This window comes from Solanum stenotomum, chromosome 3 (genome assembly GCF_019186545.1).
Source record: "Solanum stenotomum isolate F172 chromosome 3, ASM1918654v1, whole genome shotgun sequence".
NCBI lineage: Eukaryota > Viridiplantae > Streptophyta > Magnoliopsida > Solanales > Solanaceae > Solanum > Solanum stenotomum.
The window spans coordinates 5,693,672-5,720,001 of record NC_064284.1 but is presented as its reverse complement, the minus strand read 5'-3'; the positions used below and the strand labels follow the sequence as shown (position 1 = coordinate 5,720,001).

The 26,330-nt window shown below is 34.8% G+C and overlaps 2 protein-coding genes across 7 annotated transcripts; both read right to left on the bottom strand.

Annotated features, from left to right (window-relative positions):
• Positions 1-553: 553 nt before the first annotated feature.
• LOC125859998 (sister chromatid cohesion protein PDS5 homolog D-like) lies at positions 554-10,634 on the bottom strand. 3 transcript variants are annotated; one of them, XM_049539864.1, is made up of 25 exons: positions 10,169-10,634; positions 8,982-9,185; positions 8,584-8,762; positions 6,755-6,881; positions 6,511-6,678; positions 6,061-6,435; positions 5,849-5,938; positions 5,431-5,516; positions 4,911-4,962; positions 4,285-4,368; positions 4,144-4,187; positions 3,893-3,961; positions 3,604-3,814; positions 3,457-3,500; positions 3,239-3,307; positions 2,930-3,146; positions 2,784-2,827; positions 2,526-2,594; positions 2,258-2,435; positions 2,110-2,153; positions 1,853-1,918; positions 1,585-1,762; positions 1,434-1,477; positions 1,195-1,263; positions 554-1,102 (listed from the first exon to the last, which is right to left on the bottom strand). In XM_049539864.1, the coding sequence occupies exons 1-25, from the start codon at positions 10,274-10,276 to the stop codon at positions 874-876; spliced, it is 3,048 nt and encodes a 1,015-aa protein (XP_049395821.1). In that variant the 5' UTR covers positions 10,277-10,634; the 3' UTR covers positions 554-873. The 3 variants fall into 3 exon arrangements, with proteins under 3 accessions (XP_049395821.1, XP_049395823.1, XP_049395824.1); XM_049539866.1 differs by lacking the exon at positions 3,893-3,961; XM_049539867.1 differs by lacking the exons at positions 1,853-1,918; positions 2,110-2,153; positions 2,258-2,435.
• A 5,228-nt stretch (positions 10,635-15,862) lies between these two features.
• LOC125860010 (sister chromatid cohesion protein PDS5 homolog C-like) lies at positions 15,863-25,155 on the bottom strand. 4 transcript variants are annotated; one of them, XM_049539896.1, is made up of 11 exons: positions 24,896-25,155; positions 23,361-23,528; positions 23,129-23,286; positions 21,857-21,982; positions 20,796-20,999; positions 20,418-20,599; positions 18,118-18,256; positions 17,877-18,044; positions 17,192-17,650; positions 16,711-16,812; positions 15,863-16,537 (listed from the first exon to the last, which is right to left on the bottom strand). In XM_049539896.1, the coding sequence occupies exons 3-11, from the start codon at positions 23,132-23,134 to the stop codon at positions 16,481-16,483; spliced, it is 1,443 nt and encodes a 480-aa protein (XP_049395853.1). In that variant the 5' UTR covers positions 23,135-23,286; positions 23,361-23,528; positions 24,896-25,155; the 3' UTR covers positions 15,863-16,480. The 4 variants fall into 4 exon arrangements, with proteins under 4 accessions (XP_049395853.1, XP_049395854.1, XP_049395856.1 ...); XM_049539897.1 differs by having other exon boundaries at positions 21,857-22,010; positions 23,129-23,528; XM_049539899.1 differs by lacking the exon at positions 21,857-21,982 and having other exon boundaries at positions 23,101-23,528.
• Between the last annotated feature and the right edge of the window lie 1,175 nt (positions 25,156-26,330).

The following is a 26,330-nucleotide window of genomic DNA, read 5'->3' as shown; positions in this document are numbered from 1 at the left end:
ATTTCCTACAGTGAGGCTACAAATTACTTACAATTTTCTCAGTTTCAATTTGTTGGTCTAATAATTTGCATGGGAAGACATAGCTCTCAACCTGCCACTGACAAATGACAACTCTTTCATTTTGTCTTCTTCTTTTTAACTTGCATAGCTTCCTGGTTTTATTAATTTAACAAGTTCTAGAAGCATTCTGGATGGAGTTGGTTTATGGAAGTTTCCTAAATGTGCCACACACTAATATATTGTGTTTCACACATAATAATTAAAAATCATTGAATTTTTTTTTTATGTATGTGTATGACTTGAGTCTGACCTCAACATGATAGACATACTACACTCCACTAACTAGATGCAACTTTTGGGCCAAAGAATTCTACTGCTTTACTAGAGTCCGGCTCCAAAATGGACACTTTTTGGACGCTACAAACCAAAAGTGACACTCTCTAAAAATACAGACTAAAATGAACACTTCACCCATTTTATGAACGAACTGTGATAAACAAAGTTAACTAAAGTTAGTTCACCCAAAAACTCAACTTCACAAAAAGAATTCACATCACTTCGCTTTGTACAACAAAGCGAGAAATGAAAAGAACTCTCAGAAAAAATCAAGTTGCAAAAGGGAAAACAAACAAATAACAGGAAGAAGCAGTTGGATAATCATTCATGTCCTTAAAAAGGCGATGCACCACCATGAACTTGGTTGAGCATGGAATCCACCAGCTGTACATTCAAATAATTAAACTAATGATCTCATAGCTTTCAAAGTTAGAAGCTATGGAATTCAATAATAGTACAAAGTTTTCAGATTTGAACTAGTAACGACTAATGACTACTGACTTTTCCCCAAATAAAAACTTTTAACATCTTTATATTTTAGCTTCCTTCATTTTGACAATGCTGTGAGTGCACTGGCGTCAATGAGCTATCCAAGGCAACTTCTAATGTCTTGGACTCTGCTTGTGCGAACATGTCATCTTCATTGTCCACAAGTTGTTTTTTCTCACTGATCATTTCACAACCAACATCAGATGCATCCTTCATCTTATCTGGAATGGGAATATCCAGGGACTCAGTGTCACTCTTTTGGGCTTTTCTTTTAGACCTGAAGATAGAAAACCTACCCGTTAATACCCTCAAACATTTAGTTCAAAGAGCAACACTGCAGGGAAAAGTGTACAACAACAAAATTATAACCTTTTGGATGAAGATACTCCGTGTTCCTTGTTTGTTGAGGGGGTTTTTCTTGCTTTCTTCTTCGTGGATCTGCTCAAGTTCAATGAATAACCATATCATATCAAAACAATAGTAGTGGCTAATCAAGGTGACGCGAACATAAAAGTAGTAGGTAGAAATAAACATGAAAAACAAGAGTCAAGAACAAGTAAAGAACTAGGATATGTCCAAGGTCAGGAAGTTTAGAAATCAATACTTACAGAGAAGATGAAACATCATTGCTTTGAGGACCTGTCTCATGATTCTGTACATATTGCATCCAAAAAAGGAATCATATCAGAATGGTGTACAATGCCAATGATAATTTGAAAATATGTTAAGAGATAACACAGTATCAGATGGAGAAAGGACCTTGTCAGATGGTTGGATTTCAAGCGCCAATGAGCTCTCAAAGGCAACTTGTTCCTTGTCCACAAATTCTTTTATCCCAGTGCTTGTTTCGCAACCAACATCAGCAGCATCATTCATCTTATCTGGAATTGGAATATCCAGGGATTCAACATAACTCTTTTTGGGTTTTCTTTTAGACCTGAAGATAGAAAACCAGCTTGTCAAAGCCGTCAGAACATTCAGCTTAGAGAGCAATACTACAGGCAAAAATGTACAACAACAAAAGGACCTTTTGGATGACGAGACTCCAGGTTCCTTTTTTATTGAGGGGGTTCTTTTTGCTTTCTTCATGGATCTGCTCAAGTTCATCAACCAATAACCATATCATGTCAAAATAATGGTAGTGACATATCAAGTTGGAGCAAAAAACACAATCTTTAACATAAAACTAGTAGGTAGAAGTAAACACAAAAGATGACAGTCAAGAACATGTAAAGAACTAGGATTATGTCCAAGGTTGCAAGTTATGTAGAAATCAATACTTACGGAACAGATGAAGCATCATTGCTTTGAAGATCTGGTTCATGTTTCTGTGCATATTGCATCCAAAAGAATTTGTCATACAAAGATATATAATCCCAATAATTTGAAAATATGTTAAAAAAGATAACACAGTATCAGATGGAGAAAGGACCTTGTCAGATGGATGGACTTCAAGCGCCAATGAGCTCTCAAAGGCAACTTGTTCCTTGTCCACAAGCTCTTTTATCCCACTGCTTGTTTCGCAACCAACATCAGTAGCATCATTCATCTTATCTGGAATTGGAATATCCAGGGATTCAACATAACTCTTTTTGGGTTTTCTTTTAGACCTGAAGATAGAAAACCAACTTGTCAAAACCGTCAGAACATTCAGTTTAGAGAGCAATACTACAGGCAAAAATGTACAACAACAAAAGAACCTTTTGGATGACGAGACTCCAGGTTCCTTTTTTGTTGAGGGGGTTCTTTTCGATTTCTTCTTCATGGATCTGCTCAAGTTCATCAACCAATAACCATATCATGTCAAAACAATAGTAGTGACATATCAAGGTGATGCGGAAAACAATCTTTAACATAAAACTAGTAGGTAGAAGTAAACAGAAAAGATGACAGTCAAGAACATGTAACGAACTAGGATTATGTTCAAGGTTACAAGTTATGTAGAAATCAATACTTACGGAACAGATGAAGCATCATTGCTTTGAAGATCTGGTTCATGCTTCTGTACATATTGCATCCAAAAGAATTTGTATCACAAAGATATATAATGCCAATAATGTGAAAATATGTTAAAAGATAACACAGTATCAGATGGAGAAAGGACCTTGTCAGATGAATGGACTTCAAGTGCCAATGAGCTCTCAAAGGAAACTTTGGAAGTCTTGGATCTCTGTTTCTGTGTGATAGCGTTATCTTCCTTCTGCACAAGTTCTTTTTTCCCACTGCTTGTTTCAAGACCAATGTCATCAGCATCATTCATCTTATCTGGAATTGGAATATCCATGGAACCAATGTCACTCTTTCGGGGATTTTTTTTGGACCTGAAGATAGAAAACCTGCTTGTCAAAACCTTCAGAACCTTCAGTTCAGAGAGCAATAATACAGGGAAAAGTGGCAACAACAAAAGAACAACCTTTTGGTTGATGAGACTCCGGGTTCCCTTTTTATTGAGGAGGTTTTTTTTACTTTCTTCTTCGTGGATCTGCTCAAGTTCATAAATTAATAACCATATCGTGTCAAAACAATAGTAGTGAAAACAACAGTCAAAAACATGAAAGACAACAGTCAAGAACATGTAAAGAGCTAGGATTATGTCCAAGGTTACAAGGAAATTTAGAAATCAATACTTACAGAACAGCTGAAACATCACGGCTTTGAAGATCTGTTTCGTGCTTCTGTACACATTGCATCAAAAGAATTGTTTCATAACGATATATAATGCCAATTATAATTTCAAAACATGTGAAGAGATAACACAGTATCAGATGCGGAAAGGACCTTGTCAGATGGATGGTCTTCAAGCGTCAATGAGTTCTCTAAGGCAATTTTGCAATTCTTGAGTCTCTGCTTCTGTGTGGTATCTTTATCTTCCTTGTCCACAAGTTCTTTTTTCCCACTGCTTGTTTCACAACCAACTTCAGCATTCATCTTATCTGGAATTGGAATATCCATGGACCCAATGTCACACTTTTGGGGATTTCTTTTAGACCTGAAAACATGCTTGTCAAAACCCTCGGAAAATTCAGTTCAGAGAGCAGTACTGCAAGGAAAAGTGTACAACAACAACCTTTTGGATGACGAGATTCCGGGTTCCTTTTTCATTGAGGAGGTTCTTTTTGCTTTCTTCTTTGTGGATCTGCTCAAGTTCATCAACCAATAACCATATCATATCCCGACAATAGTATTGGCATATCAAGGTGATGCAAAATACAATCTCTTACATAAAAGTAGTAGCTAGGTAGAAGTAAACATGACAGTCAAGACTATGTAGAGTTCTAGGATATGTACAAAAAAAAATGATTGGAAATCAATACTTACGGAACAGATGAAACATCATTGCATTGAAGATCTGCTTCATGTTTCTGCACAGAGTGCATCCAAAAGAATCATATCACAAAGATGTAATGCCAATGATATCTTGAAATTGTTAAGAAACACAGTATCAAATGGGGAAAACACCTTGTCAGATGGATTGTCTTCAAGAATCTCAAACTGCTCCTTATTCAGATTCAAGGTTTCCGTTTCACCATCATCATATGCGATCTCAAAAGGAAAAACAGCAAATAGCATCAGTCAACTAAAAACTTCAGTTAAATTCACTACTTTCCCTTTTTCTGCAGTTTTAGCACAATGACAGCCTTCCAGAAAGATGCCTTTTAGGCTGTGTAAGGTCATTATATCAATAGGTAAAAGGGACTTCTGTTGCAGTGATTATATTTGGTTTGGAAATAGTTTTGCCTCTACTTATCAGGAAGATGGAGTCAACCTCGGTAAATAGTTTGCCTCAACATTACTTAGCAGGAAGATGGAATCAGCTGGACTTGCAGATATTTTGGAAATTGTAGGAGAATAATAACAAATATAACATTTGAAATTAGTCTCAAGTTATATTGAGAAGGAAAATGGATTCATACTGACTGCTGATGATGAATTTTTTGAGACTTGGGAATGGTGTATAAATTCTTGTCATTATTAAAAGAAATATCAGAACATTGCAAAGTGAAACATATATGATATACTGGGAAGAAAACTGTAAAGAGATTAATTAAAAAACAGTGCACGAAGCTTGATAATAACGTCACTACCTGATGCCTCTTTGTCACATGATCAAATCCAGAAATTGCACCCTCATAGAACCTGCAAATGGAAACTTAAAATCAAAAACTTTAGCTAAATTTCTTTCTTTTTTCTTCTTTTTCTTCTTTTTTTTTTTTTGAGAGAGAGATGGTAAGTGTGCTATTAATATAATTACCAAGAAGGTGCAGGCATAAGTATTTACAGGATACTAAAAGAACATCCCTTGCTATTCTTATAGAAATTCTATGAGATCTATCACTGTTTTAGCTAGAATTCTTTCTTCCATTTGCAAGACACGATAAAAGTCAATTTAGTAGAGGCAATTGAAGATGTGCTCTGATACTCCACAAGTCAAAGGAATGAAGCAGACTCTTCGTGACAGCCTAGCAGGCAAGCCAATTTTAGAGATGATAAACTTAAAAATAGAAGGAATCAAGGATGAAAAATGCTGGGATGAGAGTGGATCTGTAATTAGTACCACAAATTTACAATAGTATGACAGTCCTGACAACATTCTGTAGAACTTACATTTCGTCCAATGGCCACCAAACTCTTATTCTGGTACCAACTATTTCTTCTCCATATTTTTTGGTGTACTGACGCCTTTTAGAATCCTGAATGAAACAATTAAGAACCATAAACTCCTCAGACATGAAAACACTCTTAGACAACAGATAAATTGAAAGCAAAAGGGCTTAAACAAAAACTAGTTTCAGTCCTTTGAACAGTATTGAAAAGAGGTAAGCATAGCATTTTCTGAATTCAAGGAGAATAAAGCAGCTTATAACTTATTCTTACTGTGATTGGATTCCTTTGAAAAAGCAATGAAGTCACAGAATTTGGAAACACACTACATTTCAACAATACTAAGTGAACACAAGAAAACTCTGCAAATTTTGCAGATATGGAAACAAAGGTTATACTTCAAAAGTTGCTATATTAGTACCTGATCCTTTCTTATGGTAAGCTTCCTCCGACGCTTTGTCTTGGCCAATTGGCTGGAGAGATTTTCATCCTCAAATGATAGTTTAATCTCCTGTAAAACCGACAAGCACAAAGGGAGAAGTAAAAAAGAACAGTGATTGTCAAATTTGTGCTTGAAAAAAATTATAAGCACTGATCGAGAGATAGCAACTTCTAAGAAGTCCTCCTTTCAACCTCATCTCCTGATTCTTCTATATCATGAATCTCTTTCTTCTGTTTCTTTTCATCAATTTGTTGCTCTGATGACTCCTCAGCATCAGTAAGGTTCTCTTTTCTTTTTACAATGTTAAGACCAGAAGTGGTGTCCACATCACCTTTCGGAACAGATCCTCTCTTCCTTGAGCTCTGACGTGGTTTTCTTTTGCTACCGGATTTGACCTTACAATTGCTAACACCAATATTCTTTGGCTGCTCCATCTGACTGCAATGCTGTAATGTTTTTGAAGAGGTGCCATTATTATTTGAAGGCGGCCCATCCTCCAGCAGTGTCTCACAGATAACAGCAGCAGATGTACCAACTTTTTCAGCAGTCACATTTTCATTTTCCGTCTGACCATAAAACTAATGTTAGCAAAAAAGGAAAAGAACAGTTGCATACAAAAAGAAGTCATGAGTAGGACACACCATTTGTTCTCCCTTGGGAATTTCATTGCAAATAGAGGCAATGATTTCTGGATATTCATCAAGATCCATGCTTCTTGATCTGAGGGCTTTGAGAAGACAAGGTCTAACGGTGGAAGCACATTCTTTCAAGACCTTCTCTCCCAACTTTGACGAGATAGGTGACCAGATCTGTACAGTATAAAAGATCGAGTAAAGCACTAAAGAAACATGATTAACAGAAGATCAATAGGATGAGCTTTATTACTTGATTTTCCTTTCTGAGGCTATCAAGAAGGGGCTGAAGAAGCTCCATATTGATTTCATCACTTTCTTCAATGAACAGAATCATGATTACTTCCATGCTTGTGAATACATTATTAGGATGGTCGGCCCTTGAAAATATACAGCATCAAACATAAGCATTCATCAGAGGAAACTTAAGCATGATAATCTTATAATCTTATAATCATTTGGTAGTTTAACGTACGGTCGCCCCTCCAACAAGAAAAGGTATAAATATGGAAACTTCTCTGCCATTTGGATCGGAGAATTTATGGAGGAAATCGGGTTTTAAATCCTCAGAAACCGCACGATTATATAGCCAAAGGGAATAGGCCGTGCCTAAAATCATCCCAAGCGCTGCTAATGTGGCTACTAAGCTATTTCTTTGGAAAGCTCCTACTAAGATGAGAAATTCCCGCTAGTACCAAGTGAACTCATATTGGCCAAAGTGGAAGAGAAGAAAATGGTAGAGAGATTCGGCATGGTGCTCACTGAACCTCCGTAATATCTATCAAGTCGAGTCTTATGTCGGTCATATAGAACACCAACACATAGAAAAAGGGCTGAAGAAACCAGTCCATGACTTGACATCAGTAGAATGCTACCTCTAATTCCCTGTATGTTCGATAGAGCCAAAGATTCCCCCCACTGATCGGAGTACGCCGATTACCCCCCGAACCGTACAAGATAGTTACCACCTATATATCATACGGCTTTCTAACTTAACTTCTTTTTCTAGTTGTTCCACTCTGTCGATCAATGGTAGTATAAGAGATCTGTAACCCTCCGAAATTTTTTACATAATGGTTCCTGCTTCCTACCCATAGTTAGCCTGTATCTCCCCTGGTCATACTTTAGTATCACATCGTAGACCCCACCCCAACGCTATCTTCCTTACCAGTGAACCGGAACATAGTGCATAGGTACTCTTCGATGCAGCGGGGACGGGACGACGTGACATACTACGATCACGTACAGAAGTGTTGTCCTTCGTCTCGGCAATATGGAACCTCTCAACAACTCCCGTTCTTTTATGGGGTCCTATCTGGATAGGTAGGCCCAAGCCTTTTCCCTCCCCCCTCCCTCCATAAGACCCTCTTTCTCATTCCCTCTAAGGAAAGAAGATAACAAAGGATTCATTTTTTTCTTTCATGTGAACGGCCCTATCTTGTATCGAAAGGTTTTTTGTGCTATACACCACGTTGAGAAAGACCAACCTCCTACGTACCGTAATCTTTTTGTACCTCGAAAGGGGGGTCCTCCTTATGATGCTACGGACGGCAGTCCGAAGTGCAAGGGGTAAACTCGAACTCAGATAGGATAGGATTGTGCGCGTCGGGCCCTTAGGGTCTCATATTTTGGCCGAGTTTACCGTATCTCCGTCCCCTATGTTAGGCTGCCGTATTATTTTGTTAGTTCTACCGCTGTTACGCCAGAATAAAAGGTTCCACACGAGCTCCCGTTCTGCGGCGTGGTGGCAGGACCGCTAGGGGAGTGGCTCCGGGTATAGATAGGGTGAAATCTGCAGGGGTCATGCAAATACATAGGCCCCTTCCCTTCTCTTTTGGATGAATGGGGTGGTTTAGAAGGTGCTTTCCGATCTACGGTTCCTCGGAGCGAAGGGTTAGGCAGGTAGTATGGGCCCTCTAACTTCCAGCTATGTGTTGTGCGGCTCCCGCGAAGCGAATGAAGGGAAGCTCTTCGAGTGGCATAGTTGTATGATGCCAAACAATTGCCAACATGCATAAATGTGTCAAACAAAGATGTGCAAGAACTAAAGTATCAAGAATAGTTAAATATTTGCTAATTTACCTGATGATCCTGAGAAACATCCGGATTATCTCGACAACCAATGCATGACAGTCAAGGTCCAGCAATATCAAACAGGCCTTGACTTCTGCCACAGTTTCAAGTACATTCACAGCCTTACGATAACGGCGGCCTGAATGAGACAGCTCTTCCAATGTTCTTACAGTAAGCTGGAAAATCTCCTGAGATTTTTCAAAATACAAGTGTGTGAAAAACAAATGGTAATGGATATAAAGTTTGAGCAAGAGGCATTAGCAATCTACTCTCTCTCTCTCTCTCTCTCTCTCTCCCCCTCCCTCTCCCTCTCCCTCTCCCTCTCCCTCTCTCTCTCTCTCTAGCGTTTGTGTGTAATGTGTATTAGGAAAATATAACAACAAACTAGAATGTTATATCCTGGATACCTTCATTAGTTCATCATCATAAGGCTGCAGCGGAGCAGATATTCTAGAGATCTCGTAGATACAAGATACAACAGAAACTATAACATCTGCATCAGTGTGCTTTAGAAGTTCACTTCTGACCACAGCTTCCATTACTGGTTGAAGGGCATCTTTCATTGAATCGTCAGGGGCTTGAGCTACCTTTATCAACAGAGATTCTACTTTCTAAAAGACACAAGAAGTAAAAGTGAGTCAACTTGCAGCTTCCATAAATTACTGAAAACGAGCAAACAGCTTTAGGAAATTACAATCCCAGTCAATAAAGATTAAGTCGCGGACATGGAGAAATTGCTCTATGGTGGAATTCATGTAATTTCCTTTTTATTTTAATTCCAAAATCATTACACCAAAACCACATTTTCCACTTCCATTCCTCCATTTCTGATTCAACACCATGCCATTTATAAAGTTAAGAACAAAAAAACTTCTATTTGGAGATAAAAATTCATCCTGATATATAAGAAAAACTAGGCATCAAATTTATCTAAGAAACAGCCCTTCCCCCAAAAAGTTCTTATTGTTATCAAGGTAAAATCAATCTAATATAATAGGGCACAAAAAGAGGCAAACACACACATTTACTAGATTAAGAACAAAAGGCTTCTATTTGGAGACAAAGAGCATCCTGATAAATAAGGAAAACCAGGCATCAAATTTATCCAACAAACAACCCTTCCCCTAAAAAGTTCTTATTGTTATCAAGATAAAATCAATCTACTATAATAGGGCACAAAAAGAGGCAAAAACACACACATTTACTAGATTAAGAACAAAAGGCTTCTATTTGGAAACAAAAAAGCATCCTGATACATAAGGAAAACCAGGCATCAAATTTATCTAACAAACAACCCTTCTCCTAAAAAGTTCTTATTGTTAAAATCAGTATAATATAATAGGGCACAAAACGAGGCAAAGGCGCACACATCTACTAGACTAAGAACAAAAAGCTTCTATTTGGAGACAATAAAAGCATCCTGATACACAAGGAAAATCAGGCATCAAATTTATCTAACAAACAACCCTTCCCCTAAAAAGTTCTTACTGTTATCAAGATAAGATCAATCTAAAATAATAGGGCACAAAAACACAGATAAAACTAGTACTTTATATGTAAAGAACATGAAAAAAGATAAAAGTTGAATCTTTACATCAAGAAGACTGATGAGCTCTTCAGTAGAATGAGGAATGTTGATGAGGCTATTCGCACAATCTTTTAGCCCATCTTCAATTTCTTTCTGGGAAGGAGAATCAGCCATTTTCACAACAGCATTCACTCTCACTCTCAAAACCTCAAGAAAATCTTGTATAAAAATTTGCCCCTTCAAGAACCCCAAAAATAAATAACACCCTAGGAAGAAAATGCAATCTCAGACACAACAAATGCTGATTATATACAAGTGGGGTTTGTGTTTGGAAGCAAATTTAGGGACAAAATTGGCATACATAAACAACCCCTCCAAACTGTAATCTCCACTGGATTCACTCACATTAATTGCATTTTTTCTCAAATTTTAAGTTTGAAATTCACAACTTTTTTCAGGGTGTATGTGTTTTTCTCGTGTACTGTTTGCTTAATTTGGCATTTGCACTCTACGTGGCTCTGTAAAAGTGCAGAAAGACACCAAATTTTTTGTTCCAAGAAGTTCAAGAAAGGACCTTTTTAAGACGGACAAAAGAGAGACACTTTATTTATTGGACTGTTTTGTCCTTGGAACATTGAACTTAGATTACTTGTACGGAGGTCTTTTTCTATTTTTAAGATGTCTAAAATTGGAAAAAAAAGTTAAGTTTTATTACATACACACTTTAGCGGCAAAACTAAACTTTGATTTCTTTGTATTTTGTTTTCTCTTTTTTTTTATTGGAAAATTTTGTTTTGACTATTAAATTGGAAAAACTTTTACTTTCATTGCATACACATTTGACTAGGTGTTGTAATTAATAATGAAAGGTAAAAAAATCAACACATTTTAATGGCATATTAAATGTGATAATTTATTATTATAGAAATTTATTATTTTTCTAAATAAAATAATATCGATGGAACTTATTATTATAGAATAATTATTCTTCTAAATAAAACAATTCCAATGGAATTTAAAATAAATTGTATTAATTGTGCTTTTCACTCAACATATGGTAGGTATTTCACATTAAATCCTCGATTAGTTTGTATTCGTAGAGGGAACAAATTCCTATTAAAATATTTTCAAATTCAAGATTTGAATTCGAAACATCTGATTAACGATTGAAGAATCATATACATCGCATCACAACATTCTTGTTTATAGTAATATTGAATAAATTTATTGAGATAATCCTATTATTTAAATTTTCTATAGATGTTGGTGTGAGTAGAGGTGTCAATGAGACGGTTCGGTTGGTTATTTTTAAAAATTATGTCATCCCAATTTTTTTGGGTATTTTATAATGTATAAAAATTACATTTTTTTAAATCATCCCAACATATCGATTTCTCTTCGGTATCAGTCCATTTCGTTAAATTTTCATTTTTTAAAATATCACCTAAAAATATACTATTATCAAAATATTCTTTCGCAAGTATGTTCTTGAAGAAACACTTCAATTCTTCACCAAGAAATCAAGAATGTAAAAATCTTGTTGTCGTATTGTTTGATCTTAAACATTTAATAGGAGTGCTTGCATAGATTTTGTCGTATTGTTTGATGGAGTAGCTATTATAGTCTCTTTTAATTTTAAACATAATTAAATAAATGCTAATTAAAGAGCAAAGATCTAAGGTCGTCCAGTCACCATAGGCCTAAAACTCATGTTATATTTATATTTGAAAAATATTATAAAATATATTTATATATTAAATTTAGCATATTGTTAATATATAAAATATATGTACATATTCTTCGTTTCAGTTCAGAAAATTTCAATTTTTTTTTTATAAATTTAAAAAGATCATTTATATTCGGGACAATTATACACTTGAATAAAAAATTACTATTTTATTAAGAAAATAATATAAATCGGTTCGATTAGGTTCGATCGATTCAGTCAATTTATCATATTCTTTTGACACCCCTAGGTGTGAGTGCAATTTTTGCTTCATAATGATATGTTAGATTTATGACATGGTAGCTTTGTTTGATGTTACTCTTGTAAATTAATCTAGTTGGTTTTTACTTTCTCTTAAATATTTGGCAATATGTAGGATTTTTCTACTGTTAATGGAAGCTGCTTTTTTGTCAATAAGGTTTGTGATTACTTCATCTTTAATCAGAAGTATCATGTTTGAGTCTTATGCATGCATTACTTTGTTAGGAAATGTTTTACTCCAAATTGGAACTTTTCCTTATTCGAATTTAGTTGAACCCTAATAAAAATATCATACACCAAAGTAAGAAAAGAAACAATTTTTTGTTGTACATTTTTGGATTCCTAAAATGTAAATCTAGTTGAAACCCATTTTTAACTTTTCTTGTTGCATGCAAAAAGTTTTGATGTTGCCACGACCGCAAATCTTTTTGAGTGCATGTGGAATAATCTCTTTTTAACTCACATAATATTTTACGTATTTGATCTTTCAATGTCAATTTTGTGACACCTTTTAAATGAGAAGCCATTTTTTATATGATTTCAAGAGATTTCCTATGTTGCTTATATAGTTTATTCTCTCACAATCATACACTGAATATTTTTAGTAAAGATACAATAAATAATATTTGATTATTAAGAAACCATAAACATTATGTATAATGAATTTATTTTTACAATGAATTATTGCATTCTTGAATTTATTTTATAATGAATCATTTTTAAAAAAATGTTAGAATTTAATATAGTTGAGAAAATAAATATAGTTCTATGTTTGCACTATTACATGAATCTACTTGTTGAGTCTTTTTTAATATATCCAAATTAAACATTCAAATAAGGAAGGGTAAAGATTGCAAATTAACATGTTTCATATTTGAAGAGGAACATATATTTAGAAATAATTTACACTTTATTTTGAATAGCATTAAAAGAATAAAGAATAGCATGCAATACGAGAGTTCTTAGTAATCTATTTTACAAAAATAAAAATAAAAAATGAATATTGGAATCTGGGACCATAAATAGTCCTTCAATTTTATAGAATGAATCGCTTTAAAAAAGTTTGTGACTGAAATTATCAAAATATTTCATTTTCATTTTCATTTTCTACCTCATTATTGTAGAAACATTTTGATTAACGGAAAAACTACCTAAATTCACTACTTTAGATCTAACTACTAGGAATTCCGATATATAGTTTTCAATATTACTTTTTATATCATTTTCGGTTATTGAATACATGCATCATAAGCCGTTAGATACATGTATCTATCAAATTTAAAAGGACGAGATACATGATTTAATTGATCTGAATTAAAGATTCTAACTTAATTTCTTAAATAAAGGAGTAAATGATGGGAAATTAACAAACAAACCGGATTTAGTGGATCCATCTGTATCAAGTATTACCAATTTTAATAAAAAATCTAAATCATAAAGATTAGTAATTCTAAAATTTTAAACTTCATCTTCTTCATCAATTAAGGGGTTTTTTTTTTTTGTTGCAAATGGCGAATATCACAATATTATAAAAAAAAAAGTCTCATAATTTTTTAGTGTGTATCTCGGACAAATAATGTATACATCATTGTTAAAATTTACGATTTGATGCTTAAGAGTACTAATTTGTGTAGAATGTATAATTTGTTAGCCATGTATCTCAAATTTGTTGTGAGTATATGTATAGAGAATTCATGATAGTGTTAATATATAAGTTGTATCTTATATATATTAAGCATGTATCTCGCGGCCTCAACGATCATAACAAAGTCAGGAGAGAATGAGTTCATGTATAAGTCACCCGAATGCATAAATCAGTAGAGAATGAGTTCATGTATCTATTTATAGCGCTATGTCCTTTTATAAAAAAAATTGAGTACGGGTCAGACTTCATATATAGATACCAAAACTGAGATACTAATGAAATAATACACCAAATCTATAAAAAAAATCATATCTGAAAAACATACATTCCTTTCCAAAAATCAGATACACATTAAGAATCAAACTATATACTTAGATACATACATTCTGTTCACTAATAAATATAACAAAATATGGATACATAAATTTTATTCAGTAAAATACATGACAAAACTGAGATACATCAAAATCGACCATAAAATACATCTCAAAAACCATATACAAGATCTACCACTTAAATAATAAATGAATAATATATAGATACCTCACAATCACATTTTAAACTTCTACAGTTAAAGAAAAAAACACAATTGAATGATTAAAGTATTGTTTACAGTTCTGCTTGAATCATCTTATTGCTCGGATTGTGCATTTGTGGTTGTATTCATTCTAGCAACAATGGAGGACCAGTAATGATGGTGAAGAACGAGGTTGGAGAGAAGGGAGGAAGACCGATACTGGAAGATGAGAATTTGAATTGTTAATGTACCTTTAATTAATGAGTTTAAATCTTAAAATAATTATTTGATACCATGTTTAAGAGATTTGTGTATCTAATTTAACTTTTTAAAATATATGGTATGATTATTAAAAAGTGGTATTACGAGTATTATTTTTAAACTATAGGTAAAATATTTATATATGATAGTTAAATATGTAGTTTATCCTTAACTTAGAGCATGAGATATTGATTGGATTATTCAAGAAACCGTAAATACAGTTGAAGTAGAAGATCGTTAAAAAAAAAAAAAACATTGTGTTGAAAAGAATGTTAATGAATTCATTTTGTTAAGAAATCAATGTCTTGTTCTACAATTTGAAAGGCATCAAAACCTAGTTGCCATACAGTTAGATGGAGGAGGATTGATATGGACATGGTATTGTGATTTACTTTATATAAGTATCATTTTGTACAATCTTAAATGTAAACAATTACTAATCAGGAATAATATTTGAATAGTTGAAACAATCATGATGAAGAATATTTGGAAAACGTTAAGGACATATTGTCCTTTTCTTATATGACTAATATTCTAACCAGACTGAAAATGTAAATATAATTTTCTCAAGCACCCAGAGAAGATATGCTCAGCTTTGAACTCAATTAACTATGTCATTCAACTCAAACTATTAAGGCATTGAGTGTCAGTCTCGCCCAGGATCAAGGCTCAAAGCATGGCAACCAATCAGATACAACTGCTTAACAATATCCTTTTAACTTGTCATATTTTACCTTAAGAAAGGTCTCACCATTAGTTAACATCAGATTTGAAACATATATTCCCATACTAACAAACCTTTTCTTTTCATTTGATTGGAAGGTAGGGAAGAGGGGAGGAGAAAAAAGACCTCTTTCTATTAAAACATAAAGAAGCAGCTGCACCATTATCTTTCTCAAATATAACCTACAATGTTAGGCCCTCAAAATACAAAATATTTCTGCAATTGACATCATAACTAAGGCTGATGCATATGCATTATTCATATTAAGAAAATTATGACAAAGCAATTCATTAAGAGTTATTCAGATGAAAAAAATTTCCACACACTCGGTAAAAGAGCAAGCCAACACTTAAAAAAAAAGATATATCAATTCATCTATGTTGTTCGGACTCTTCAAAAATGTCAACGGGTGCATTTTTGGAAAATCTGACATGGATGCAACATCAAAAGTGAGGAGTCTGCGAACTTAGCAATTCAGTGAAATCACACACACTTGATCAAGTGGCCACCAAACCCTTACTTAGCAGCCAACCAGCTCCTTGCCATGCTCTCTGAAAACCTTATCCGCAGAATCCCAAGGAAAAGATGATAGAGATGCTCATAAATCAAGAGAGCAAACGCTGACACATACAGAGACGAGGTGGAAGCATAAAGAAGACGCACATCAGATTCTTCATTGGTCAAAAGTCTTAACTTCAGTTACAACTGATAACTTCTTTATAAAATTCCATGACATCAGGATTATAGCACATATAGAGAACAGATACATTGAAGATAGAAAAACGAAAATATCCTCAACTCTTTAGCTAAATAGACAAAAGCAGAACTAGTTTCCGCACATAAATAACCTCATTGGTAAATTTAATGGAAGATTCACTTTAGTAATCACTTAATGAAGGTTTTCTAATCTCATTAACTGCAAGTTAACTCAAATTATCAATAATAAACAATGTCGCAGGTGCGTTCTTCCTTTTACGTTGTTCTTTAGAGGTTTTGGGAAGTTTCTTTGCTTGGGGTGATTGAGACAGAACCCAATACCTGCACCACTCAATTTTCGTACATAATAAGCCAAAAACTAAAGGGTAGAACAAGTACTATACCTGAATCCACATAACTTCCAAACGAAAACATTCATTTTTCTATCACTTACTAGTTACTGAAGAATGTCTGATGTTATTAGCTCTAATTAGTAATAATAACTGTTTTACCTCTTCTTGTGATAGGGAGTTCTTCCTTTTACATTGTTATTTAGAGGTTTTCGGGAAGTTTCTTTTCTTGGAGATCGAAACAGAACCCAATGCCTGAAGAACTCAAATAATGTACATAATAGTCCAAAACTAAGGGGTAGAACAAACACTTTACTTGAATCGACAAAAATTCCAAACAAGTACGTTCACTTTAGTAAGCACGTACTGAAGGTTGTCCAATATAATTAACTATAGGTCAGATCAAATTAATGATAATAGATGTTTACCTTTTCTTGTGATGACCAGTTCTTCCTTTTACGTTGTTTACGTTGTTTTTTACAGGCTTTGGGGAAATTGATTTCTTTGGTGTTTGAGACAGAACCCAATGCCTGCAGAGACCAATATGTGTACATAATAAGCCCAAATTAAGAGGTAAATTAAATACTGTACTTGAGTAACATTACTTTCAAAATGAGTACATTCACTTAAGCGTAATCACTTGAAGGTTGTCTAATATAATTAAATAAGCCAGCTCTAATAAATGATACGGCAATAAATGTTGACCATTTCTTCTGATGGCGAATATTGTTCTTTAGAGGCCTTGGCAAAATTGATTTCTTAGGTGATTGAAAAGGCAGAGCCCAATGCCCGCACCATTTAATTTATGTATATAATAAGTCCAGAACTAAGTGGCAGAAATAAATGTTATACTTAAATACACAACTTCCTATAAGAGTTAAGTCAATTAATGATAACTGTTTGATTTACCTCAACTCCTGATTCACCATTGGAGATTGCACATTTAGGTGAACTGCTTCTCCTCTTTTTAGCATCTTTCCCACAACACTTAGAGAGAATATGGGATTTTGATCTCCTTTCTCCACTTATCCAAGCATCATCATATCCTTCGTCTAGTTTATTCAAAAAACTAGGTTTCCAACCTCTTTTCTTTGAAGTTTGAGTAGCTTCTGGATATAGAGCCTTTTCGACTGTATTTGTGAAACCCAAGTTTTCAGGTCGCGACGTGGTCCTTGAATTGGTACTTTTCTGCTGTTTCATTGCATTTTCACGTTCTGATTCCTTTAAAGTTGTATCCGTCTCTAGAATGACATCACCGTCCTTATGCTTGTGATCATCTTTCCCTAGCAAGTTAGGTGATTGATCTAAGAACGGAACAACTCTCTCCGGTGCAGCATGCGCTGCAAGCTCTTCAGGAGCATTTTCCACCTGTGATGTATTCGATCATAACCAAGAAAAGAGGATAAGTTGACAGAATACAGAACTTGAAAGTCATAGCAAAGATGGTCTATCACAAAATGAACATTGCATGTTTATCAGCTTCCATTTCATTGTAAATTAGACAGGAAAAGCAGACGCAGAGAATTATACAACTAAACAATCATGTATTTTACAAATAAATGCAGCATTAATTTGAATTATCAGATAGACCCACCGTAGCTTTACATTTCATTGCCTCTCTCCATGTCAATTCAACAACTTCGGAATAGTTTTTAAAGGAAATGTTGAGGGCCGTCACTACTTTTGGAAGATATGGATGAAGTTTGACAGCACTTTCTTGAAGAACTTTCTCTCCCAGAACATAGGAACGAGGCGAAACATTCTAAACCAAAATAAGACGTAATTAAAAACAATGAGAAAGATAGATGAATAAAGTTGTAGAGGAAAAGCAATACCTGATTTTCCTTCTTAACACTATTTATGAGGATGTTCACAAGGATGCTCAGAAACTGCATTGGAATGTTTTCACTCTCTTTTATTATCACAGTCATTATTTCCTTGATGTCCGTGAATACTTTATCAGGGTGGTCCGGCCTTAAAATAGGGGGAAGAGACAAAACAATTGTCAGCCATTCTCCAGAAGAAAAAATTGGCATACTGAGAAACTGGTAGTCTTTGAACTTTATGAAGGAAAAAAGAATCCGGTAGATTTTGGCATGCTATGTACCTTACCATATAAGTTCATTTATGCTGCATTCAACATATGAAGGTACAACGGTGAATATACTGCTAAAACTGTCATATACTCCCTCCATCCCATTTGCTATAGGAGTGTTTGATTAGGACAAGTTAAGGATGTATAATTGATTTGTGATTAATTAGTGATAGTCGAATAATATCTAATTAAGAGTCAAAGAGTGATAGTTTGATAAATAAAATATCATACTCGTCAAATTTCAAATCTGAATAGTCATAAATATAGAATATTTAAGAGTTGTAAAGTTGCATAGAAGAATATCTTATTTAGCAGCCGGTTGTTGAGAAATTTCAGAAAAAATAGTGGACAAGAAGACTATATACCAAGGGAGGGAAGATAACAGCATTTATATAAACTCTCTTTAATATACCCAAATGTTTTAAATCTATGGTCTTTGCATGCTTGGAAGTGTTACAACAATTTGGAGAGTTTTTATTGTAAGTGAAAACAAGGGAAATACGAACGTCACCTAGTAGAGACTAGAGAAGGGAAGAAGATTATGGTTCCCAAATGGAGTGAGCAGGAATTAGGACACTATCCACCAACAGTGGCGGAGCCAGGATTTTTAATAAGGGGGTTCAATAATTGAAAACTAAACATACAAACTAATCGAAGGGGGTTCGACATCTATTATATATACATAAAAAATAATTTTAACTATGTATAAATAGTAAAATTTTCCGCCGAGGGGGGTCGGATGACCCCCCTCACAGAAGGCTGGCTCCGCCCCTGTCCACCAATATACAATGCTTTCAGAGTAAGTTGTGGAGATATTCTACGGACAAAAATGTGCAGGCTTCATGGTTAATATGGATTAGTATGGTGATTAGTTTTCTGGTGAGCAGGGTAAATTCATTCGGAAGTGACTTCTCTTCATCATGAGGCTGAAGCTGCTGAAACTGTACCTACTGATTAGTTGGTGCCAGCAATGAGACAGTTTCTATCACTCCTTCTGGTCTTTCAGCCTTTGCTTCCTTTCTTTTTAACTTTTCAAGTATACCAATGATCGAGATATTCATTTGGAACCAACCCTTGGGCTAACAGCAACCTTCGGAACTCGGGGATGATGGGCCCTCTCCTCTACCCTTCTCTACTTAAATACTAGATTTAGTTTGCTTGGGGCAGGACTCAATCATGTGACCTAAGACACAAACCCCTCAATCGGTTTGAGCTAATCCCTGGAGGCTTAAGTCAACCAATCATTGTATCTACAAATACCAACATTTAGCCTTCAGAACTTAGGAATGATGGGCCCTCTCCTCTACCCTTCTCTACTTAAATACTAGATTTAGTTTGCTTGGGGCAGGACTCAAACGTGTGACCTAAGACACAAATCCCTCAACCGGTTCCTATTGTTCTAATCCCTGGAGGCTTTAGTCAACCAATCATTGTATCCACAAATACCAACATCCCAACTTACTTCATGTTGCCAAACCAGAAAAGAAGAAAAGCAACACTGTAAATCACCGTTGTTCTTTTCCACGTTTCCACTCCCATTTAACTAACTCTACATGTTCTGAATTGGGCATAATCAATTGATCACCTTCAAACCGCAAGCCAATTAAAACTAGAACAATTTATATTCAAAAAAGAACTCACTGAATTTCTTGCTCTCAGCTGGAGCAATTGTTCAAGGACATGAAACTGCTGAGGCACCCATATAAAAGTACTTCTAAAACAGAAATTGGCTGAGACAAAACTCTAACCACTAGTCACAAGCAATTACTCATCTCATTCATGCCCATTCTGCTCTTTAAGGTTGACAGTTTGTAGTATAGTTCTTTACATGTGTCCCAATGCACAAATAAGTAAATGAAACTGAGAAAAAGGGAAATGTAATACTTTAACTTGTGGCAAGGGCAGAGCATACATTATATTACTAGAAACAAATGAACAATAAAAGATAAAATACCAACAAAGTTACACCCATGTGGTCGGGTTCAATTCCTCTTTCCTTTAGGAAAATTATGAACATGTATAGCATAATTGGAAATATACCTTATACCATTCAGAAAATGTTGAAACATCTGAACAATCAATGCATCTAACATGAGATCCAACACGAGCACGCATGTTCGGTACTTTGCCAGAACTTCAATAATTGAGACAGCCTTTGAATAACAGTGACCATCCAAGCAAGACAATTTCCCAAACGCCAACACTGCAAGCTCAAAAAAGTCCTGTCCACCAATTGAGCAAGAAACCAAACTATGAGTATGTATAAATGCTATTCATGTATCCAAGAAAATCATAGATGCATAAATACTACAGAATCTGAACTATCAATTACATAGCAAAACAGCTTCGTTAGAAGAAAGACTCGCAACCAGTCTGACTTCCAGTTTGGGCAAAGAAAACTGTATGAGTTGTACTTGCCTTAAGTATGCTATCATTATATGGTTGATCTGGAGCTGTAATTCTCATGATCTCACTGATGCAAGATGCAACTGACACCTTCACATCCATGTCAGAATGTCGTAGAAGTCCATCTGCAACTAGTGCTTCCATTGCAGGCCGAAAAGCATCTCGCGTCGATATGGAGGGGATTTGCTTCACCAGTGACAAAAGATGCCCTAACTTCTGAAAATTGCATATACCAAAAAGAAGTGATTGAACCATGTCAAATACATCAGAAACACTTCTCTAGATAACACATGAAGTCTAGATCAGGATATCTTGTAGAAAATAAAGAATAAAGTTCAAAACTGCATCACAAGGTCAAACATCTCTCTCTTTCTCTCCACAATTTTATTTCCTTTCATCCATCACGAAGCCTGATTATGTCCTTTACACAGCAAAAAGTAAACGGAGACATAGATAATTGACTTCCAGGACCAGTAAATAAGCAATGGCACAAGGAAATCCTAATGTATGTAAACTTAAGTTGAAGCACAAGAAGGAAAGCTAGTCCAAGTTCCTTCAGAATAAACATGATAGGGATTGATCGTGTTGATTGATCCTTCTTCCCTAGTTATGTGCAGGGAACATGTTGATGATAGTAGATATCACAAGTGATGCAATCATAGACAGATCCTTTAATTACTAGAATGTCCTTAAAAAGAAATAGACCTCTTATAAGAGATGATCTTTCACTAGAACTGCTTATAGGAATTTCACCAGATGCAAACCAAGATAATTCTACATTATATACAAAAAAAGGATCATTTTTTACAAGATGGGAATCAAAACCTCACTTCTAAGGTGAAAAATTAGGCAGTAAACCAACTAAACTACTAAAATTTTCCAAATAAGGTGATCAATTTATCCTAGGATTAACTAACAATTGTTGACCAGAACCAGAAATAAATTTCAACCATTTTAGGAAGTCAATTATAACTTTTCAGAATCTCATAGATAAAATTGAGCCCCCTTGGTTGCTATGTACTTTTCACTTCATAGGTTTAAGCAGATGGAAAGAGAAAAGAAAAGGCCCTCACATCAAGTTTCTTGAGAAGCTCCTCTTTAGAAGATGGGGGCTGCTGAAGCAGCTCATTCCCAACTTCAAGAAGGCTTTTGTTGTGTTCCTCCTCAGAAACAGAAGCACGAGACAGGGAAACCATTTCCTTTTATCACAGCACACAAAGAAGAGCACTGCAACTTTGAAACCAGGCTTTAAATTTCAAAATCCCAAAAGTACTTGTACAAAAGGACAAGAGAGAAAAGAGGGATTATATGAAAATTTGAGGCATAACTCTTTGGGCAGTTACGAAATTTTTTTCAAAGTGTGAGTATAATTGAGGTCATCTTAACTGCATAATTTTCAGGTTTGCCCTCTTAAAATTGGGTTTCAATAAAAGGAATTCGCTTCCAAGGTTTTACTTATAAATGTTCTGTTTAGATTACAGTAATCTTTTTGATAATTTTTTTTTTTGATAAAATATTACAGTAATCTGAACAGATTAACTTCTTCTTTGACCTTTTTGTTGTTTCATTTAATCTTTCCTCCCTATATTTCTTGGACACTTCTGCTATGAATGAATACAGCTACACCCAAAGGTCAAAAGAAATATAAAGACGATGATAACAATAGGAAGCTATCAGTCTTAGACCATTCAATTTTATTTTGAAACTGGGAAGAGTAATGTTTATGGTAGTAACTATATCAACCTTTTTTTATAGAAAAAATGAGATCTCTTGGCTACAAATTGAATAGAAGAAAATGACTTTTCATATCTCTTATGTGTAAAAATGAAGATTTCTATAGAAAGACAATAAAACTAAAATAATTTATAAGTGACTTACGAAACTAATTCTCCCTAAACTTCAAGACTTCTAATAGGAAATGTTATCAAAGAAGAAAACTAGACTTTGTACTGTAATCTATCTCTGAGTATCAGAATACCCAAATATATTTGCATCGGGTCTTTTGAAATAGAGTAGTGGAATGTCATCAGAACTGTTACAAGCCCATTGAATTGAAATCTGCGTATGTGAATAAAAGATTTTATTCTAAAAAGTGAATATGAAAGGAGGAACTGAGAAAAACAATTCTGTCGCTACCTAGAACTGAGAGGGTCCCCCGTATTAAAAGGTATAAAAAGGTCAAGGAACAGAGCCTCGGCTCCTGTTCATAGACAAATTTATTTAGGCGGGTTTAGCCAAAACCATCACTTTGAATTTGAAGCATGTATAAATCTACAAAAATATTTTTTACATGGACATGCATATATAATAAACTTACTGATAAAGATAGCAAATATATTACTCACGTGCATGTACACATAAGTTGCCTTTCTTGTAAACAGTTTTCACGAACAGGTGGAAAGACCACATCACGGCTTGTGTTGCCTGTGTTCCATCTCCTTAGTGGTTGCCCACATAATGATCATGTTGTATCATCCCATGCTTATCTCAAGATTGACAGACTCTGCATCTGAGATCGTGTTATACATTGGCTTTAAGGTCATACTATTGTAGCAACTCAACAGTATTGCATATGACCTTGAGCAAGGAATTAAGCTCTTGTGGATTTGCACTTGAATAGACGTACAGTTGGCTGTAAAATCACTGTAGTTTGTAGAGATGGCATCAGACACAGATGCAGTGCTGGCTTTAATCTTGTAGCTACTGAGTATAGTCATAGCATTCCGTATCTGGTTCAGAGAGTCCCTATGCCATATCACCATCCCGGAAGATCAGCAAATTATTAGAAATGATCAGTCCAAACGTATATGATCCTATACAGAAATATGAAAAGGCAGCGAGCTAAACAAATAGTTTAGACCTAAAGGTGGCAAATGAGTGTTTATATCAAATTTAGAATATACTGAACTAAGAAGGGTAAGAGAGAAGAAAGCTAGTTAACTTTTAATTTTATATCTCCTGGCTATACAAGGTCGATAAGCATAATCGTCTCCACAGATTTGGTCCGGCGTTGCATCCCTAGCGCAATTCCGTTCTAAATAGATAGACATCATTTCTTTATAGCTTCTTCCATTTAACACAATAGTAAGACTTTTTTCTCGTCATTGTTATAACTAAATCAACTCTTCTGTTATTAATCACAATTCCTACAGTTTTCAGCATATTAAATCCTTAACATACAAAGACAATCAAGGAAACCATAAGCTGAGGAAAGCTTTAATATTCTGTACAAAAGACAAACTTGTATGGATAAGATCAATCAAAATGCTTGGAGAAGGCCAATTTATCCATCTTCCTCAGCATGTCTAAGGTTAAATATCTAAGACGTAGCCATTCACTGGCAAATCCTGCAATGGTAATTTCAGCAGTAAAGTTCTTACTGAACATTGTGATAACAAGTAACAGGGCAGATACTCAAAGCACTCAGACACTGCACCTTTACTCAAAAGGTTTGAACTTCACTAGGTGCAGAAACCTCAAATGTTTTAACGTTCAGACTAACAAATATAATCTTAAGAATATATATATATATATATATATATGCTGGAGGGAGCTCTAGGCATTACTATCAAACAAGAACCAGACAAAAAATGTTTCCCAGCAACACGTTCATTATTAGAGGGGCCGGGAAGAGTTTTTGAGATGTCTAATGATCAAATCCAAGACAACAGGTTTGGTTATTGAAGGATAGTAGTTTAAGGCCACTAAAGCACATATACAAACCTAAGAGGAAGCATGAACTTTGATGTGATAATACGAGAGAACCAGTCACATAATAGCACCATATCCCCGAAGTACTGGATGAGAGTTGTCCAATTTAAGTTGTTCCCCTAAAAAATTTCAGTTATTTTTTGTAATGTAGGAAATGTGCATAGCATAGTTTACCCAAATTAATGATTCCTCACAAATCAGAGACCTAACAGTTTTCTTGATTTTCTTGATCATACAAAGAACAGTTTCAGGCAGAGGCAGAGAGTATTTGTGACGCATTACAAGTTTTCAAAGTCAAAGACCGTGATCTTTATTCAGAAACAGACTAATAGAAATAAAAAATCACAGACCAAATACCGCCCACTGGAAGCTGTATGTATCAATTGGAAATCCTCAGTTACCTTTAAATTTCATGATGCTAACATGCAATTATTCAACTCTTTAGACCCCCACCCATACTGATACTGATACGGAACCCTAAGAATGAATTGACGCAGTTGCGAACAAACATATTCATGTTCTTTAAATTTCAAGAAATATTCATAAGGAGACGTGAATATGTTTATTCGCAACTGCTGCCATATTGAATCACTTGTTGGTATCTTCAACCCTAGCAATGCATTGATGCACTAGATATTCATAAGGAGAGAGAGAGAACTGATAGGAAGATGAATTGATGAGGACGACTCTCGGAAGCGGTGTTTTATATGGGAATAACTACCACGCGTTAAAAAAAAAAAAACTTGGAAATAAATACACGTCATGTTTGTTTAGTAAAGGTTAGTAGAGATTTCTCATCTTATTAGTAAGTTAATTTAAGATTTTAGTAGTGTATTGACAAGGTCTTTTCATTCTGGGTGCAATTTATGAATTTGTTTGCCAAAATCAATTTTGGTGCGAATTATTGAACTGAATCGAAATTATCATATCAAAGTTGGATTTAATCCACAAATTCACCACTAAACTTTCTTTTTTCACGCATATATTGGTGGTATGGACCCACCCCTTGGCTAATTACGAGGGGAGTGATCCAGATGGTGGAGAATCTACGGAAGAGAAAGATTACTAGAGTTAATTTGTGTTACATGCGAAAAGATTCAGTAGAAGATGTGAACTTATTCTGCCTCTCTCTCGTCATTACATTTATAAACTTTTCTGCTTTTTTTCATAAAATTTGCCATAAGAACAATCAACATATTCAGTAGCAATGTGAACTCTCTTGCTGGTTTATTTAGCATCGGCTCTCTTGAACTCAAAGAATAAAGATAAACCACTTTACTAATGCTGCAGCATAAAGAAAACTACAAAATGGGGGCCTGTTAACAACCCCAGCCAAACCCTGAAAAACAAACTACAAAAGGAGCGATAATAATTTTAATCTCAATTTATGAACAAGAGTCTAATCAGATAGGAAAATACTAGTGCATTTGACAGCCACAGCTCACAGTTCACCTACAAATGGAGCAACCATGGTGTGAGGACAGAGCAAGTGTGAAAATTTGGACATTCTTTTACATCTCTTTGCTGCCATACAAAGGTAGCACTTGTCACAACCCGTTCTCTAAACAAAGCCGTGACCGGCACCAGTGCAATACTTGACCCAGCGAACCGGCTTGACTATTCTAACTTGTACGTTCATATCACATGCCCCACATGCATATAAAAATAAATACCTAATCTCTTTGTTAGAACCTTCAATTCAACAGTTCTTAAAATAATTCAAATAAAAATTGAAATCTATAAATACTAAAATGTGCTTAAAATAATCCAAAGTAAAGTGATCAACCATAGCCCAACTAAAAATATGTCTAGACTGGAGTGCTAAGAGGAAAGCAC

Bases quoted from the DNA above. Each gene is read 5' to 3' on its own strand.
- LOC125859998 (XM_049539864.1), bottom strand. From the start codon at position 10,276: ATGGCTGATTCTCCTTCCCAGAAAGAAATTGAAGATGGGCTAAAAGAT. The intron at 4,188-4,284 runs GTGTTTTCCCCA...CACTCTGTGCAG, and splicing joins AAGACAATCCATCTGACAAG to AAACATGAAGCAGATCTTCA. The intron at 2,436-2,525 runs GTTCTTTTGTTG...TTCTATCTTCAG, and splicing joins GGAGTCTCGTCATCCAAAAG to GTCTAAAAGAAAACCCAAAA.
- LOC125860010 (XM_049539896.1), bottom strand. The intron at 20,600-20,795 runs GCAAGTACAACT...ATTGGTGGACAG, and splicing joins ATAATGATAGCATACTTAAG to GACTTTTTTGAGCTTGCAGT. The intron at 17,651-17,876 runs GTGGGTCTATCT...AATACATCACAG, and splicing joins CAATGAAATGTAAAGCTACG to GTGGAAAATGCTCCTGAAGA.